The following is a 20,567-nucleotide window of genomic DNA, read 5'->3' as shown; positions in this document are numbered from 1 at the left end:
AATTTATTCTAAACGCTCAAAATCTGGATAGGCTGTTTCACAGCCAAAAAAATGAACTATTTGGAAGATTTATAGATTATATCCTTGGTAACAGTCACTCAGCTTTACACAGGAAAAGAGATTTAAGCACTATATTATGTGTTGTCAAATTTAGTCTCAAAGTAATGAAATTGATCTAGATTAAGCAGAAGACTGAAATGTTCAGCAGTATCTACTGAGCAGTAATTGAATTTTAGGAGGACTCTATTGGAATACAGAGGTCATTGTGTAAGTATTTCCTCATTAGTACAAGTAATAATACATAATTGAATGCTACCTAATAAAATCAATAAAGTTTACAAAATATGATACCATGGCTCATTTTGTGCTTAGAGTTAATTTACACTGAAGTATTTTTTAGGCTCCTTTGGAGACTCATCATGTTCTATAGTCAAGTAAATGTCAGTGGCCTACATCTTTTCAGTCTGCTCTCTTCCTGGGAAATGATATCTTCTCCCATGGTTTATATAGGTATAGATTTTTCCCTCTGGACTAGACTTCTTTTCTTAGCTCTACATGCTTATATGTAATTGCCTAGTTTAAAGCATCTCTAGGATATCTCAGAAGTTCCTTAAAACTCACCATGTCTAAAACTAAAATCATTCTCTGGTAGTCCCTCTTTACATAGATGGTATCAGCTAACCAACTGGGTAAACCTGGGACACCAACTTTGGCATATCTTGTCTTTCAGACCCTGTGCTGTCGTCTCCAAATTGTCACTTTCACCTTCCATGTCTTAAACTTTTTCTCTTTATCTCCACTGTAACCACCTGGCCCTAGCTTCATCATCTCTCACTTATGCTACCCATTACCATCCTATTTGACTATGTTACCTCTACTGCCCTATCCAGTTTCTTTGTTTATTGTCGTTACAATGATCTTTTCAAATCTTATTGGGACAACCTGTCCTTCCTAACCCTAAGTTCAACTTTTCAGTGATTTCCTATCATTCTTAAGCTGATGATAGATGTGTTATTTAAAAAGTCTTGCATAATCTAGCCCCTGCCTATTTTTTCTGCCTCATCTCATACAATGCTTCTCCTCGGATCTCCATGCTACAGCTACATTGACTTTTTTTCTTTTAAGAGACTTTTTTTTTTTAAGTATATTTATTTCTTTTGAGAGAGAGACAGACACTAGGGGCCAGGAGGGGTCAAGAGAGAGAATCCCAAGGAGGCCCCACACTGTCAGGGCAGAGTCCAATGCAGGGCTCAAACTCATGAACTGTGAGATCATGACCTGAGCCGAAATCAAGAGTCAGATGTTTAACTGAGCCACCCAGGTGCCCCTACATTGACCTTTTTAATTTTAAAAGGATGGCATCTTCCCTCTTACCACAGGGTCTTTGAACATGCTGTGTACAGCCTGTCTAAAATGCCTCCCCCCACTTTTACTAGTTAACTCCCACTTATCCTTCATTTGTCCACTCCATACTGTTTCTCCAGAGTTACCTTCTCTGACTGGGATTCTCTGCTTCTCCTCCATGACAGTCTGACAGTGATGATTCTTTTGTTATTGTGTTGATTTTTTACTTACTGTTTTTCTCCTTACTAGACTAAGTTTCATGAAGGCAGGAATCATGCCTGATTTTTCCTCCCATTGTATCCCTACTGCCTGACAGTGCACATAAAAGACATTCAGTAAATATGTGCTAAGTGAATGATATAATAGAATCCAAGCAAAATCTGTGCTCAAAATATTTGTAGTAGATAAAACTAAAATCTAGCATACTTAATATCTGTTTATAGAAATTATAGTAGTTCGTTATTTTTTCCTTTATTAAAAAGTGACATAATGGATACTTTGGAAAAATAATCTTACTGTTCTAAGAAAAGTAATTTTAACCTTTAAGTAAGTAATGACCTATCAAAATACTAACTTCCATGTAGCAAGATTTCCTAGAATGTACTCATAGAGTTTTTTTCAGTTGTTAGATTTTTCTTCCTTTTTGTAATCTGACTCCTTTTCCAATCTTGTTTACCATCTTCTCAAACCACAGTGTGGTGTGCTGTAACTTTACAGAATTGCTCGTGTCTCTTCATTATACTTCTGTGCCTTTGTAAGTTTGGTTTACACAGTCAGAAACACACCCAGTCTATCTGTATTGCACCTCTAAGGTATAATAATTATGCTATTAAACCACCAATACACTGACTTAATATGGTTGGAAAAAGTCTTGCATAGAAAGATCCTACAGCTATTTGTATTAGAGCTGTAAAATTGTATAGAATGGGCCCACATTGAATAACTGACTCTACTACTACTTTTGACCCTGTACTTCACTGTGCTACAGTGGAAGAAAACAGGTTTTGGAATTACAGAAATGGGTTTCAAATCCTTCACTATCTGTGTGAGCCAGGGCAAGTTATATAACTTTCCTGAGTCCTGGTTTCTTCACCTAAATAATGATTGAAAGGTTTGTTGGGGGAAATAAATTAAATAATGTGTATAAAACAGCTAACAAAATAATTGGATGTACTTATTTATTATTTTCAATGGGTTAAGTTTTATGGTTCTGGACTTTATATAGCACACTTTACTTGGTTATTTTAAAAGTGTTCCTAGTAGGAAGATCATCTTTAGTTAAGTCAGATTTGAACTCACTGAATACAGAATTTATACCTAATTAACTAAAACTTTATAACCATAATCCCTTCAGAAGTTTTTCTGCTGTGTGGCAAATGATTTTTGGGCTTGTTGGCATTTTGACATGTTTATTAAAGTAAGCTGTCCAATCATTTTACAACTTGACACCAGTGAAACCAATTGCAAAATTTACATTTTTTTCTTGAAAGGAGTAAAATGGCTAATTCAAACCTATGCCAAAAATAATTTAGTAACTTCCAAAAGTGATGTGTGAAACATTTCTTTTGATTATTAGAAATGATGGGGAGTTTTGATGATATTGGTAGATATTGATATATTTTAAACCACAGTAGATTATAAGAGTTTAAATTCTGTTTAAAAATAGTAGTGCATATAACATTCCTGAATATTCATTTGCTGTTACTACTTTGATATATAAGAGATGGCCTATATCACTTTAATTTATCCTCTTTTTTGTTATTATGAGACTCTTAAAACATCACCATATTTTCTGTTTTCTGAGAGCTATCTATTCCATTTTTCTTAAAGACTGGGACAGGGAGAAATTACTTGAAGCTTGGATGTCCAACCCGGAGAACTGCTGCCAACGATCAGGTGTTCAGATGCCAACTCCACCCCCAAGTGGATATAATGCCTGGGACACACTCCCTTCTCCCAGAACTCCAAGGACTACACGCTCTTCTGTCACCTCTCCAGATGAACTAAGTTTATCTCCTGGGGATTTGGACACCAGTTTGGTATGATTCAGTATTCAATGTATTGCCCCCTAATTTTGTGTTTAGTCTTTTAACTTTTAAATTATTTAATGTTGTTTCATGAAACCTTTTAATTATATTCTTATAATTGAAGGGTTCAGGTATTTCACCCTTTGGTAAGTTTTTATTATCACAGAATATTTTGGTGATCTCTGAATTACAGACTGAAAAACAAAAGGTTTTCTTTTCTCATTTCAAAACAGAAAACACAAAAGAGTTTGAGAAAGCCATCTACTGTATTTTCACTTAAAATCTCCAGGTGCTTAAAGTTTTAAACACACCATGCTGAAATATTAAAAGTTGAGTTTGTGATGGGCACTTTAAATAAAAATATGAAAACACTTATAGTAAAATATTGATAATTATGTATTTGCTTCAGTAAAGTTTCTTGAGTGTATCATCTAGATACATTTTCATAATAACTGTTTGTTTTTTATTGAGAAACAACACTGCCATTGTCTACATTTTTAAATGGCATACCATTGTTATGCTGTTATACTGAAATATGTGATAAAAATAAATATTCTGGGTTTTTTCTCAGCTTTCTCGGAAAACAGAATTCTGTTTCTATAGTTTGCATCTGTAACATTGGAATATTTGCTCCTAATAAGTCATTGTTTAGAAAGATATACAGTTTTGTAGCAGAGTTCCCTGGGTTGAAATCCTTAAATTGCTACTCTGAATATCCTGAATTTTTATGTTGAAAACACAAAGTTACTCTATTTTTGTAGATTTTCTGGGATGAGTATAGGCTGAAGGACATGATATTGAAGTGGTTATTTTGCAGTGGACGATTTCTGATGGTTTGCTTCTTGTAGTTTTTTTCCCAAATGGATAATTGATATGGAAAATTCAGAATTTAAGAGTTTGACTTGTGTATTAAAACATTTAAATCCCATAATAGTTTCTAATGAAGTAGCCATGGTATTTGTTATTCAATCAAAAATAGGCATACTAACTTTAACCTCCCTTATGAAACACTTAACTTTATAATTATTACAGTATCACTCTTGCATTAAACTAACACAATAAATTTATCATTCTCTCTCCAAAGTATGGCTTCATTTAAATCATTGCTTCTCTTCATCTCCAGTGTGACATTTGTATGTGCAGTATTTCTGTATTTGAAGACCCAGTGGATATGCCCTGTGGACATGACTTTTGTAGAGGATGTTGGGAGTCGTGAGTATATGTGCAGCTTATTAATATTTCTTACTGCATGACAGCCTCTTATTTGGTAATAAAATTGCTTGCTTTTGATATTTAATGATATGGATTATTTATATTGGTTTCAGAGTTACACTGAAATATACTACTAAGGAAGAATTTAGTTTTTCTTATTTTTACATCTTCCCATTTATTAATACAGTAAAATCATTTAATTTGGTAATGTTATTTCACTTAATATAAGGTACTGTTGGTAACAAAGCGGGTATGCATAAATAAGTTTCCTTAGTATTTTAATTTATATTATATCTAATGTAAATTTCAAGCCTATGCCTAAATATCAAGAATAACATTTTTTATATTCCAAGATTTTGTAAACACTGTTTTATGCTTCCTCTGAATATTTGGTGACGAGCGAATAGCCTTGAAAATCTGTTAACAACACGGATCTCCTTAGGGGCACCTGGGTGGCTTAGTCGGTTAAGCATCCAACTTTGGCTCAGGTCATGATCTCACGGTTTGTGGGTTCGAGCCCTGCGTCGGGTTCTGTGCTGACAGTTCAGAGCCTGGAGCCTGCTTTGCATTCTGTGTCTCCTCTCTCTCTGCTCCTCCCTTGCTCTCTCTCTCTCTCTCAAAAATAAATATTAAAAATTTTTTTAAATCCCCTTTTAACCTATTCAAAGTTCAATGTCGCTTCTAGACATGGTTGGGTATATATTAAAAATGGGAAATTTATTTTGTTTCTCATGTTTATCTCTGTACTCCTTCCCATTATCTCACCAAGAGTTATACTTTCTTACCATCCATTAACTTTGCTCTAATGTTGCACTTTTCAAGAGAGGTTTATAAACGAAACAAAGAGAAGATCAGTGTAATTAATGAGCAGTAAAATATCATGTTATCTCTGGAGCACATAAATCTCCTGATTAATGACCTAAGCAAAGCATGTCATTAGTATTTAAGGAAATCTTAAAAATTAGAAATTTTCAAACTATTCTTTTTCATGGAGTACCAGGTACCAAGTGTAGGGAACTGGGGAATACCCTATTGGGTGAGAGAGCAAGAACCTGAGCAAATTTTCTGTTGTTTTTTTGAACAATTCTGTTGGAGTATAATTGACAAATAATAAACCACATATTTAAATAATTTGATAAGATTTTACATATGTACATACCCATGAAACCATTACCACAATAAAAATAATGAAAATATCCATCACCAAAACTTTCCTCGTTTCTCCTTGACATCCCTCCAGTCATTCTCTCTGTCTCCTCATCTTCCCCACCCCCTCCTCCCTCCAGCTTGTAGACAACCACTCATCTTTCTGTTATTCTGGTTTCATTTTAAGTACATTTCGTTTTTTAAGTCAGGGTATAGGGCAAGATTTCATTTGGAGAGAGAAATATCACTGCTTCTTAAAATCAGAATAAATGAGAATACATGGTCATTCTTTTAAACATAGACTAGACTTTAATTAGATAACATCAAATTAGTACAGCTAATACAGACAACCTAATTGGTAAGGGTCAGCGTTTGCAATCCAAAGCTAACTTTGACCTAGTTCTGGATGCAGAAAACCTTCCACAGGTACAATACTTTGTTTAGCTTAATTGTTACTCTGTTGTATTAGGGAGTATTTTCTGGGTTCTACCAAGTTTGCTACTTTGGACCTTGGTTTCTCTGTGAAAACAGCCTCCCCAAGGGATTTACTTGAATTTTTTTGAACTTCCTTTACCTCCTTCGCCACACTTCTGTCACAGGAACCATCTCCCATACTCATCAGACTAGCCATGGGAAGTTTATGGTAAGATTTAAATTTGAAAGATCTAATTATTATTTTCTGTGGTACTTTATCAACCTACCTAGGATTCTCCTCCCATCATCCTGCCAGTAGTTCTTGTCAAATCAAGCAGCAGTAAAACAGGTTCTAGGTTGGGTGATTTATACATTGATAAAACTATTTTTAAATTAAATGCAGCCCTTTTATAGACATATAGAAAAGAAACTTCTTTGTTTAATAAGCATGAAAGAATTTTTAAAGATCCTCAGATAGTTTAAAATATCTCTCAATTTATTTTACTCTTTCCTACCTCATAATATCATCAATCCCACCAGTGCTTGTAAGCATCTACGCCAAGGGCTTAAATGAAAGGGAAATTATTATTTTCTACCCAGCCTAGAATATCCTTCCTGCTACTTATTAGTTGTTAATTTAGGTAAGTGGTAACCTCCTTATGCCTCAATTTTCTTGTCTATAAAATGGTGATAATAGTACTTCATAGGATTGTTGTCAGTGTACTATCAAATGGCTTAATATATGTAAAGTACTGGAAATGAACAGGGCCTGGCACATAGTTAAGACTTGATAAATGGTAGTTATTATCATCTTACTAAGGATGGGTGACCAACAAGATAAAAGTGTAGGTAAAGTTTGCCCCAGACTTCTCTTTTATGCACGCTCATCAACTCCATGCTCTGCATATAAATTTAGTGGGAAATTGTATCTTGATGAAGATTAATAGCATGGTTCACAAGGAAATGATCTTGCCTTCAATTGAGATCTTNGATACTTAAACCTGCTCTGATGTATTTAGAGTACATAAAATTTAAATCATCATATAGGAACTATGAGGAAACAGTGCACTTTGACAGGAAACTCTCTTAAGATAAATTATATTCAACTTTCCAGGGAACTTATTCATAGCTAAAAAGAATAATAATAAACCCATTATACGTTAACATAAATAACATTTACTGTGAACAATTAACTATTTTCAAATAAAAAAATTAGAAGAATTGTATTGTTTTACAAATCTCTTTAATGTCTAGTCTAATAAAAGACAGCTATATTCCCATACATTCAGTCTATGATAATATATATTCCATCTATAATGATAAATTGTTTGGGTTGACATACGTAAAGAAAATTTGGCCTCACAAAGATGTGTAAATGGAAAAAAGAGAAGTGTATTAATAAATTTAGATAGTCTAATATACATCAGTGGTAGTTTCTTAGTGGTTAGTTGCAGTATAAAATCTGAGACCTTATCAATAGGTTTTGTTTTTTGTACCTCTACATTAAAATCGTTGGTCTGTCTTGCACTATATCATTTTGGAAAATGTTGGTTCACTGGGTTATGCAGATCTTCCAAAGGTAACATATTTCACTATGCATAAATATAGTTTAAAAAATCACATTAGTTACTATCATCACCAAACTCATCAGAAAAATGTCATATGTGGAATTTAAAAAACACAGCAGATGAACATAGGTGAAGGGAAGGAAAAATAAAAACAGAGAGGGAGGCAAACCATAAGAGACTGTTAAATACAGAGAACAAACTGAGCATTGCTGGAGGAGAGGTGGGGTAGGGGCTAAATGAGTGATGGGCATTAAGGGGGGCAGTTGGGATGAACACTGGGTATCATATATATGTGATGAATCACTTGGTTCTACTCCTGAAACCAGTACTACATTGTATGTTAACTAACTTGAGTTTAAATAAGTAAGTTTTAAAAAGAAAAAAGAAAAGTCTTTAAGTATTGCAAAGCTGTCAAGTTCACAATTGCAGTTAAGAATTTTTCAAAATTCTAATTTTTACATGAAGTCTTGAATTTTATCATTGACAACAAATACTCCCAATTTTTTCCTTGACATGACAGGTACACTTAACTCATTTTCCAAATAAATAGTATTCAAATAAAAATAGCATTCCATGATAAAAGCAGGTAGGTCCACTTCTAAATTGAACATTTTCCTAAGTACTTTTCCTCGAGACAGCTAGCATGCTTTGGTATGCAGCAGCAGTTCATAATGCTTACTTCCCATGTCTTTGCACAGCATACCTAAAAGATGTGTGCTTGTGGGCTAAGATTTCATAAAATAAAATTTATTAATAACCAGTAATTCATAACTTATATTATTCCATCAAGACTATTCTTAAATGAAACAGGCTTTTTTTTTTACTGCAAATGTGAAGCAGTGAAGAATAAATATTATTTATTATTTAAATAAATACTTATTTCTATTGTTTTTCCTAACACAGAGTAATACACGTTATTTTTAACTGGTCACTAAGGTACAGAGTGGCCTTCTGTTGAGATATGTCAGAGTTTTGTGGAGCATGTGTGGTTTTTAAATTATATTGAAAAATAGGGAAGATTTTAAACATGTTGAATTTTAAATGCATATGAGGCATTTAAACAAAAATATTAGGTGTAATCAAATCTATAGCTAAAGAAGGATATCTGGGCTTTAAATTTCAGTTATTAGCATATAGGTGGTAGTTTAAGTTAGGAGTATTTAAAAAAAAATTAATGCTTATTTTTGAGAGAGAGACAGCACAAGTGGGGGAGGGGCACAGAGAGAGGGAGAGAGACAAGAATCTGAAGCAGGCTCCAGAGCCCGACGCAGGGCTCAAACCCCCAAACCGTGAGATCATGACCTGAGCTAAAATTGGACACTTAACCGACCTAGGCATCCCAAGTTAGTATTTAGATCACCCAGGAAGATTGAATGAAATGGGAAGAAAAGAGTTTTGGTATGAAAACCCTGGAAAACAGTAAAACATCAGTAATCAGGAGAGTAAAAGCCACTAGTGAAAAAGATGGGTAAGGAGCAACCAACGCTAGGAAGATAATGCCAGTGGAAAAAAATAGTCCTAGAAGCCAGAGAAAAGAGAGAATCTGAAAGAAGGAACTGTTTAGCAGTGTCTGAGAAGTCAATGCAGATAAAAACTGAGAAGTCTTGAATCCTTGGGCTAATGGGTAGTCTTAATGACATTGTTGAGAGCTGGCCATTCAGTGAAGATGCTATTAAAGCCACAGTGTTGCAGGTTGAGAAGTGAATGGGATGGACTGGAGGAAGGAGTGACAAATCATCAAACTATTTTGTCACAAAACTTTGATATGAAAGGAAAGTAGAGCTAAGAAGGATCATTTAGTTGAGAATGTTTCACAGTGGGAAGAAACTTGAACGTATTTATTGTGCCAAAGTAAAGAGCTATTAGGAGACAGACAGAAAGACAGAGGCAGAGAGGAGATAGGTTTATGGACTGTGCAAGTTCCAGAGCTAGCCAGAGTATTTAAGGATTAACTTGGGGGTGGAGAAGGAAGCCCTTTTTCACTGAAGTGAGAAGAAGGCAGAGAGAGCTAAAGATATGGCTAGGTTTGGGGTATGTTAGAAAGGTTATTAGCAGAGGGCTGTGAGGGTGTCTGGGAGCTCAGTAGGTTAAGCATCCAATTCTTGTTTTTGGCTCAGATCATAATTTCGCGGTTCATGGGTTCAAGCCCCCGTTGGGCTCTGTCCTGACAGTGCAGATACTGCTTGGGATTCTCTCTTCTTCCTTTCTGCCCCTCCCCTGCACATGCTTTCTCTCTCTCTCAAAATAAAGTTAAAAAACAAAACGAGAGGCTCTGTTTTCCTTGAAGTGCCAGGATGAAATTGTGGAAAAAGGAAATGGAGCANAGTGCAGTGGAATAAAGAGACTGAGAGAACCCAAAGGAAAAAATACTGCAGGCAGAATAGTCAAACAGTTGATAGTGAACACGAGAGAGTGGTGACTTAATTGCCTGGTTTTCCATTTATTTTCTCTAGGTTTAAGTGTTAAATCACACTTCAAAAGCTTGTTTCTTTCTTGTTTTTCCATAGAGATTACTAATAACAATAAAAATAAAGCCCTTGCTAAAATTAATGAGTTCTTATTCTATGCTAGGCACAATGGAGATATTCACACACTGTATCATATAATCTATGTAACAACTCCAAGAAGTGCTTATTATTATCTCCATTTTACAGATAGTGAAACTGAGGGGCAGACAGGTAAATAAATTGTTAAAGATCATATGACTTGTTAGTGGCAGACCTGAAATTCTCTAACTCACAATTCTCCTCTTAAGCACTTAATTAATTCACCTTGGGCTACATTCCTGCCACTCTCCAGGATGCCTTTTGCCTACTAGGTCAACTAGTGTGCCTAAAGTAGGACATGCAACTTAATATTCATCTAAATGAAATATAAGCAGAAAGTCTTTTCTTCAAAAAGGTATGCTATCTTGGAATGCCACCCCCAAATCTCTTGGATTATCCAGGATTTTAATTCTATAAATTGCTCCCTTTTCTTTAAAAGTACAGAATATTGAGAATTGAATGTGACCTTTCCCAACTACTCATTTCTGAAATTGTAATGTTATATGTATTGTTTCAGATTTTTAGAGAGAATAAAGCAAAAGAGGAATATGTACAAAAAATATATAAAACATAATTATGAGTATATAGATCCATATGTGTGTATATGAATAAATGAATGAACAGTTGAGCTAGTAATGTTTAATAATGCTTGAGAATTATGTGAATCTGTGTATTACAATTGATATTCCACACTTTGTTGTTCATTGGTGTTATTGTAATTATACTCTAAAAGAAAATTCAGCATAAAAAATTCTTAGAATGTGAAAATAAGTTATATTCTTCCTTTTTTCTATCAACTGATAATTTCAATAGGTTTTTGAATCTGAAAATTCAAGAAGGTGAAGCTCACAACATTTTTTGCCCTGCATATGATTGCTTCCAACTTGTGCCTGTGGATATCATAGAAAGTGTAGTTTCTAAGGAGATGGACAAACGATACCTACAGTTTGATATTAAGGTAAGCTGCCAATTATCTCATTTCTATCATTTTAATTTTATTAAAACTGTATAGCAGATTTTATTTAATTATTTTATTTTATTTTTGAAAACACATAATAATGGACTCTGACTTTTGTAACCCAGAAAAACTGCATGAAGGAGTGGTGGCATTAATTAAAGCTTTAAGCTAAAGCATTATTTTGTTGTCATGATAGAAGTAAAAGTAGGGGTGCCTGGGTGGCTCAGAGCATCCACCTCTTGATTTCAGCTGGTCATGATCCAGGGTTATGGTATCGAGCCCCCTGTCAAGCTCCATGCTGAACATACAGCCTACTTAAGATTTTCTCTCTCTCCCCACCTTTGCCCCTCTCCCCCACTCACTCTCTCACTCTCTAAAATACATTTTTAAAATTTTAAAAAACAAGTAAAAATTACAAGCAGAAGTAGTAATTTAACAAAAATAAAATATCTGTTGGTCAGAGCTATTTACTGATTTGTTGGTTGTACTTTTATGACTGATTGATGAGAACAGTGTTCAAAGTAGATCGTAAGTACCTATTTGAAATTTTCCAAAAGACCTATTTTATACTGTTACATGTGAATATTCAGATATAAAGATTATCAGCTTAAAATGGGTTTTTTGGAAGAATAGCTTCATATAATGAATGTTTCTTTTTTCCCTATATTATTTATTTTTGTTTAAGAGTTGTGCAGAAGCATAGGTAAGTTACTTTCTTGTGAGATTTAAAAATTATACTTTGACTGCTTTATGCAGATTTTTATAGTCTATAAACCCTATAACATAATGGACTTTTTAAAAAAAGACATCCTGCTATTTCATAACATAGAAAGCATAATAATATTGACTTTTATGTATTATTAGGGCACCATTTAGAAATTTGCAGTCCTAATATAACTAATAATCACATACAAGATTCTATAATTATTTTCCATCAGAAAAGCAGCACATTATTATGAGGAAACATGTTTAAATTACACATTTTCTTTGTAATTAATTATATTTTTACTTCATCATCATTACCTGGTTTTTGTGTTTTTTATATTTTTATAAATTTATTTTGAGAGAGAGCAAGTGGGAGAGGGACAGAGAGAGAAAGAATCCCAAGCACACTGTACACCGCCAGTGCGGAGCCCAATGTTGGGCTCTAAACTCAGGAACCATAAGATCATGACCTAAGCTGAAGCTGGAGTCTAACCAACTGAGCCTCCCAGGCATCCCAACCTGGTTTTTTGATTAAAGAAAATATAAATTTAAAAAGACATGTTGTTACTAAGGTAATTACCTCTTCTGTACTTCTTACTTAAGTTTCATACTTTCTGGTATTATTTTAACTATCAGACCGATTACTCTTTGTTTTTTATTTCACGCTTTTTTTCCCCTTTTAAATTAAATTGATATAGGATACACTCTGAAAATTTAGCGTTAAAATATTTTCTGTCATGCTTTGTTATTGCTGTTTCAACAGGCCTTTGTTGAAAATAATCCTGCCATTAAATGGTGTCCTACTCCAGGCTGTGAAAGAGCAGTCAGACTTACAAAACAAGGGTCAAATACATCTGGGTCTGATTCACTCAGCTTTCCCTTGCTCAGAGCTCCTGCTGTGGATTGTGGAAAAGGACACCTCTTCTGCTGGTCAGTACAAGACAAGTTGGAATAGCCTAGTCACCTTTCTAACAGTTTTTAAAAAGACTTTATGTCTTGAATTAGGCCTTTAAAATGGAGTATATTTTATATTATTCTTATTAATTTAAAAAATGTGTGATGAGTAGTAATAGTTTATATTTATTGTGTGCCTGATGTGCGCCAGGCATTATGCCAAGTATTTTCATATATTGAATTCTCCCAACAATGCTATGAGTTGAATATTGTTATTATACCCATTTTACAGATAAAGAACCTCAGGCATATAGAAATTGCTCAGGTTATACAGCTAGGAAATGGCAGAAATGGGATTAGATCCCAGCTCTGATTCCAGAGCTCATACACTTAAACACTGATACCAAATTGTTGACTATAGATTAGAACATGTTTAGAGCTTAACTTTTTTTCTTGAAAAAAGACTCCAGCAGTGATTCTTAACCAGGGATAACCAGAATTAACTAAGACAGTTTTCCCAAATTTTCATCCTAGGCCGCAGTAAGTAAGATTTTGACTTAGTAGGTTTTGGAGTAGGGCCCCCAAAAAGAAGCTTTTAGTGGTTCTTAATGCACAGTCCTACTTAGGAATCACTTTGTGTGTCTTGTGTTTTGTTTAATAAGGAAAGTACTTAATAAGTATGAACTGGTGATAAATCAGTAATGGATAGGCTATGTAGTTATATAGTCATTTGACTATATATCTGACATCGGCATTCTGCTTTGTTCAGAGTCAATACAGTCTTAATTAACTGTTTTGTCTTGGTTAATTAAATGATACAGAACAAGAAATAGTATTCTCCTTTTTTCTCATTTTCCAATGTATCACACATGCAAGGATATGCTTTAGATAGGCATAAAACTCTACTTATCAGAAACCAAAGTCAAATTCTAGCACTGCTAAGTAGTAAAAAGGCATAGTTATGGAAATATCTGTAGTCTGAAAGGTCTATTTCTTACCCTCATCATCATTATCATTAGCTAAAAATATCCCTTGAATTGCTAATCTATATATAGCACTGAACTCTGGGTCAGGTGTCAGAAAACTACTGTCCCCACCAATTTTTATTTTAACACAGCCACACCCATTCATGCCAGTTTGTTTACCTATTCTGTGGCTTCGTTCAGGCCATGACAACATTACCTGGTTGTAATAGAGACCATATGGCCTACAAAACCCACAATATCTATCATTTGGTTCTTTACAGAAAAAGTTTGCTAGACTTCTGTACTAGGTGCTTGAATGAAGGGATTAATGAAAGGAAAACCATATTGACTACTTTCATGGCTAAATCAGACTCAGAAAGTAAAATAGCAACAAAGTATTGAATGATAGATTATATCCACATATAATAATAATCTACTATATTTTAAAAATTATAGTAATTTTTAAAAATGTTTAAAAGACAAATTCCTAATTTTTAATTTTGCATGTTTAACTATTTGTGGATTGGTTCTTGACTCCACCTTACTACTTTATCAGAGGAGTTCAGGATCCAGCTCAGAAGTGACAAGTGAATTAATGAATACGCATTAGTTTAATTGTTCATGAATAGTCCTTAGATGAATATGAACCCACTTTACTGTAACATAAGAATGTTAAAGTAAAAGAAAATAAAGGAGCTTCCTCTTCTGAGTTAGTGTGGAGTTCCTTAAGAAATTTAAGCTCATGTGTCATCAGGCACCCCTCTGTGTGTACCCTGTGCATCTAAAATGGCACTAATTGTGTATTATCCTTGGGAAAATTGAGGCAAGTTACCACACAAATCAGTCTCTGAGTTCTCTGGTTCATGTAAGCATCCTGGCTGAACAAGGCTAATTCAGAGGATTGGTGGAGAAGCTACAAAAATAGAAAAAGGTAGATTAATAAAACATTTAGAAAATAATAAGAAGAGAGCATTTGCTAAGATCAGAGAATAATAAAGTTTTGAAGGGAAAGAGAAGAACCTGTGATTGGCATTGTCTTCTTAAGCTCTGTGGTTTCTATGGTCTAGCTTTTACTAATTTTTACTACAGATTAGCTAATATTTTTTAAATATTCTTCCTCACCTTTCTTTATGTGCTACAAGTAGTAGATTTTGTTTGACTGAACATGATGAAACTAATGGAAAAACCTACCAATGACAGATTCTAAAAGCTATATGAATGTTTTTATAAACATATATGATGCTACAAACTACATTTCTAGACCAGTGTTCGAAGAATTATATTAGCTTATTCTTTCTCATACCCCAAAATATCAGGCTGGGTACTACTGTATGCCATGATCACAGGCCCTCTTTTGAATTTTTTCCCAGTTCAGAGGATCTGTGAATGGATTCAAGGCCACATTTGGTAATTATTTCTCTTTCTCTTATTCATAAAAGTAGTAGAGGGCTTAGCAAAAACAATCATCATTTTCTGGACATAGCAATTCTGTTCTAAATCTAAATCCTATTCTAAGATTTTTTTACATCGCCTGTTTTACCTTTCTAGGCATTAATTTGCAGTCTCTGTTTTTACATTCTTAAGCTTTCTAATCTTATTCATGTAATAAAAGAGCTTTGCCTGTAATAAGAAATTCTGAAAATTAAAAAGAAATTCTAAATAGAATTCTACTGCCCTTATCTAGTATATCAAAAAGAGGCAAAATCTGCTCTCTGTAAAAGAAAGCTTTGTAAGAAAAATCTTTATAAAGACATGAGTCTTAGTTTCTTTCTTTCTTTCCCCAGAAAGCTCAGAAATATTCTCTAAAGATGATTACAAAAACCACAAGAAAAGGCAATAATTGTTCCTTGTCTCTCTCTCTGTCTCTTTTTTTTTTTTAGGTTTATTTGTTTATTTATTTTGAGAGAGCGTGAGCAGAGGAGAGGGAGAGAGAGAATTCCAAGCAGTCTCCACACTGTCAGCACAGAACCCAACATGGGGCTTGATCTCACAAACATTGAGATCATGACCTGAGCCTAAACCGAGAGTCAGACACTTAATCGACTGAGCCACCCATGTGTCCCTAACAGTTCCTTCTTTTTAAGAGCTGCATGTGACAGAATGAGTTGAGAGCCATCCCCCAGGGGGATGTGTGCCTGGGTATAACTGAACATATTTATTGATAGGAGAGAAGGTAGGAGTAGACACTTCCCTTCCCACCACAGGATAGCCCTTTCGTTTGTAACTGTTCACCCACCAGTTCTGTGCCATTAATAACTGAACCTAGAATGCATTCTTCCCTTAGACTGTATAATTGTATTTTGTCTGATCTTGACAATATTGTCCATAGACAATGTACATAACTTAAGCCAATGAGCATTTCCCCTCTGTTTTCCTCTTTATTAAGTAGAATATACTACTATGGGGGCGCCTGGGTGGCTTAGTTAAGCATCCGACTTTCGCTTAGGTCATGATCTCGCGGTTCGTGGGTTCGAGCCCCGCATCGGGCTCTGTGCTGACTGGCAGCTCAGAGCCTGGAGCCTGTTTCAGAGTCTGTGACTCCCTCTCTCTCTGACCCTCCCCTGCTCACACTGTCTCTCTCTCTCTCTCTCCTAGAAATAAATAAAACATTAAAAAAAAAAAAAGAATATACTACTATGTAACTTCTGTGTTGTCTGAACTAATGCAAAGTCTTTCTTTTCTGAGGCAACTTTGTAAAGATTTATTGTCAAAAATACTTCTTAATACCACCCAGATTCTAATTTGTGAGGAGAAGAACTCAAATTTAACCTTCTGTATAATGGTCATGTCTCTCCTGTATCACTCTCCCCAGTCCTGTTAATCACCAGTGTTGCCACTGAAGATGGGAGACACTTAAATGGAATTCATCTCTTCTGAATCCATAGACAAACATATTTTTGAGTTATTGAATAAAATTGACTGGCATGAATATTCTAAACAGTAATGTTATGTGGTTTTTAATATATCACCCAGCTGTGGAGCATTTATTTACTGAAACTGTGCAAAGAACCCTTTACAGTAGTGTCACCATCACCATGAAACAAATTTAACCAGTAAGAAGATTTGGATTATAGTGATGCAACTGATGAGAAACAACAGCATCAGGTTTCTAGTCCATTGAAGTTTCCAGTGAATCAAAGTATGATGCGCAGATTTGTCTGATATTTCGGGAAAATTCACAAGTAAATGTCTGCATTAATATTAATAAGGATTTTGATAAAACCTACTCTCCTGTTAGAATCGTGAATCTTGATTGACTTAAAGCAGTAGTTTCAAGCTCATCTCCTCCAGACTTCACAGGCCACACACTTTTTAAGAGTCCTCTGGGCAAAATGTATGATATTGTTCTTGTTTGTGGACCCTAATAGTTGAGTCTTATCTCTTGCAAAATTAGAGTCTCAGATCCTTAGCTTAATAGCTCTGGTTCTAGAAAAAAAAAATTGTTTTTCCAGATTGGCAGTATTTAGCTATTTCAGTATCAGAGTCCTGCCAACTAGCAGAATGTATTTGCCAGCTTGTCCTAGGCCCAGAAATGAAACATGGTATTTATTTGATATAAATCAGTCATAAGACCCTGTTTAAATATCATGTCTACTCTATACAAAATATCATACTCATCTAAATAAATACTATTGAAAGTTCAATTTATCAAATTTCAGTGGAGCATATGATTGACCTTAAACGGGAGACATTGGACCTCCTATTTGAGACTTAACTGCCATTAACTAGCTGTGTGACTCAATGATAAGCATCTTCTCTTACAATACAGTAATACAATTGAAGCCTTTGTCATTGATGCAGTCAACATAAAATGTACTAGTTCCAAAGTCAAACAATTTGGCTTCAAATCTCAGCTCATCTGCTTGCTACTTGTGTGACCTTTGGCAGAGTATTGAGTCTATCTGTGTATTTTAATTTTTTTTTAATGTTGGTTTATTCTTGAGAGTCAGAGTGAGAGAATGAGCAGGAGAGGGGCAGAGAGAGGGAGGCACAGGATCTGAAGCAGGCTCCAAACTCTGAGCTGTCAGCCCAGAGCCTGATGCAGGGCTCAAACCCACTAACTGTGAGATCTTGACCTGAGCCGAAGTCAGATGCTCAACCAACTGAGCCACCCAGGTGCCCCTCTCTGTGCATTTTAAATGAGGATAATAGGGGCACCTCGGTGGCTCAGTTGGTTGAGTGTCTGACTTCGACTCAGGTCATGATCACTCACTCAGGTCATAATCACTCAGTTCATGAGTTCAAGCCCTACGTCTGGCTTTGCACTGATAGTGCAGAACCTGCTTCAGATTCTCTGTCTCTCTCTGCCCCACCCCCACTTACACATGCTCACTCTCTCTCTCAAAAATAAACAAACATTGAAAATTAGAAAAGAAAAGAAAGTGGGGATAATAGTACCAATTTGAAAGGGTTGTTTTGTGGATTAAATGAGTCAGTATATGTAAGTTATTGCATCATTGCCTGGTATACTTAAAAATACTAGCTTTTTTTTTTTTTTTTGAGAGGGGAGGGGCAAAGAGAGAGGGAGAGAGAGAATCCCAAGCAGTCTCCATGCTTTCAGTTCAGAGCCTAACTCAGAGCTTGAACTCCTGAATTGTGAGATCATGACCTAAGCTGAAACCAAGACTTAGATGCCTAACCAACTGAGTCATCCAAGAGCTCCCGAAATTCCAGCTTTTCAAAATTATTATTTTTAGCTGATTTATTAATTAAGGAAGAAAGTTAGTTAAAGGAGGAAAATCGTAAAATGGGGATTTCCACTTAATCAGGATTGGTCATTAATAAAGTTCTAAAATGGCAGTGAATTGAAACTGTCAACTTCTTGTTAGAAATTTCTTCCGTCAAGTAATGAAACTTTAGTAGGTTTTTCCTTTTCCAGAATCCTGTGGAGCCACTGTGTATTTCTGCCAATGGTTATCCATATTGACAAATGTTCAAGGAAAGAACTATTCCTTGATTTCTTGATATTAGTTAAGGATCATATTTGGACAGGGTTAAGGATTTTATGTTACATAACCTTTTCTTTCCTTTATAATGAAGCACTTTTTCCCCTTCATGAACTCACTCCATTGTTGTGTCTACATTTCATTTAACTGTATGACAGAATTCCTCTTCCAATTCACTTGTTTTTAGTGACATTTTGAAGTACAGTCGCAACAACAGGTGCTAGGTCTCTCAGAAATCTTGTCACCAGTTATTAGTGTCTTGGTTGAAAGTTGCTTCAGGAATTTAACTTTCTAGTGTTTGCAAAACATTCTAGTCCATTTATTACTTCTTTCAGAATAACCCTTTCCCTACACATGGCATAATTCAGATTTCCAATCATGTAATGTCTGGTAACATTGTTATTACCATACTTCAAAGTAGTTTGGGTTTATTTTCTCAAATCCCTTAGTTTTAAAAAGCAATCTCTAACTCCCTTTTTAATTTGCAGTCCTTGCTCTGACTTCTTTATGATTTATAAGCCTCTCCTTTAAATATCCACTCTGAGCATTGCATTGGAAACTGTGCCACCTAGTTAAACATTCAGAAGTGATCCTGCTGATTGGGCTAGCACCTGAGGAAGCAGCAGGTCTGTGTCCTCTGGTGAGGTTCTGGAAAAGAACATTTCTGTTGCTGTCTAATGCAATACCTCAGAAAACCAAGCATACTGATAAGCAGTTATGGCCTTTTGAAGAAATAGCATTTATTTTTTCAGACTCCATTTGTAAACATTGGGCTTTCCCCTCCTACCCCCCATGATTCTTTTCCTGGTTCTGTCAGAAAATGTTCTCACACCAGAACCAGTCATACTGGTATTGATTCTACTAGGGAAAAAATATTCAATGTGTTGTTTAATCTTCGTGGGGAAAAAAATCTTAAAGTTAATAGAAATAATGTATTTCATTGGCTTCATGTAGATACTGCAGATATAGAAGTGTATTTTATGTCTAAGTTGGTTTTTAATAAGTCATGAGAAATCTAGGTACTCTAATTCTGCATGTATTCCTAAGCACCATATGGAAAGACTGTTCCTAGATGTGTGGCATATTTTTTACTCTAGTGTATGCTAGTATATGTGCCAAATTAAAACTAACAGTTACCACAAGTATCCCTTATATTTCTGGGCAGTGGAGTTGATTTTAATATGTACTAAAATCAGGGGTGCCTGGGTGCCTCTGTTGGTTAAGCATCTGACTTCGACCCAGGTCATAATCTCACAGTCCGTGGGTTCGAGCCTCATGTCGGGCTCTGTGGTAACAGGCCACAGCCTGGAGCCTACTTCACATTCTGTGTCTCCTTCTGTCTCTGCCCCTTCCCTGCTTGTGTTCTCTCAAAAATAAACATTAAAAAAAAATTTTTAATGTACTAAAGTGAATGTAATATATAATACATCTACTTGCATTTTTTAACTTCCATTTTTAATCAACCCAATATTTTTTGAATGATTGTTAAGTCACCACACCACTAAATTACTAAGAAACATTATAAAACCACAGTTATGGAAAAGATTTCCCAAGTGCCAAATTCAGTAATGTCAGCCATTTTTTTTAACACTTTTTTTTTCTTTTTTAAGAGAGCATGCAAGCAGGGTAGGGGGTGGGGGAGAGAGAGAGAGAGAGAGAGAGAGAGAATCTTTAGCAATCTCCATGCTCAGCACAGAGCCCAAAGCGAGGCTCAATCCCAGGACCTTGGATCATGACCTCAGCTGAAATCCAGAATCAAATGCTCGACTGACTGAGCCACCATGCACCCCAGTACTACCGGTAACTTAAGCAAACTAAATTACTCCTTCAAGATAATTGATG

At 35.1% G+C, this 20,567-nt stretch overlaps 1 protein-coding gene across 5 annotated transcripts in view; it reads left to right on the top strand.

The window, feature by feature from the left end:
- Positions 1-20,567, top strand: part of ANKIB1 (ankyrin repeat and IBR domain containing 1) — a 135,233-nt gene that overhangs the window by 81,716 nt on the left and 32,950 nt on the right. For all 5 annotated transcript variants that reach the window (XM_077776248.1, XM_077776249.1, XM_077776247.1 and 2 more), the window contains 4 exons: positions 3,175-3,383; positions 4,495-4,583; positions 11,071-11,215; positions 12,684-12,850. In XM_077776248.1, the coding sequence (XP_077632374.1) occupies positions 3,175-3,383; positions 4,495-4,583; positions 11,071-11,215; positions 12,684-12,850 (610 nt within the window). The remainder of the gene's footprint in view (positions 1-3,174; positions 3,384-4,494; positions 4,584-11,070; positions 11,216-12,683; positions 12,851-20,567) is intronic.

The sequence above is a fragment of the Crocuta crocuta genome, unplaced genomic scaffold, assembly GCF_008692635.1.
Source record: "Crocuta crocuta isolate KB4526 unplaced genomic scaffold, BGI_CrCroc_1.0 scaffold37, whole genome shotgun sequence".
NCBI lineage: Eukaryota > Metazoa > Chordata > Mammalia > Carnivora > Hyaenidae > Crocuta > Crocuta crocuta.
The sequence above is the reverse complement of the archived record's forward strand: the minus strand, read 5'-3'. Positions and strand labels throughout refer to the sequence as shown.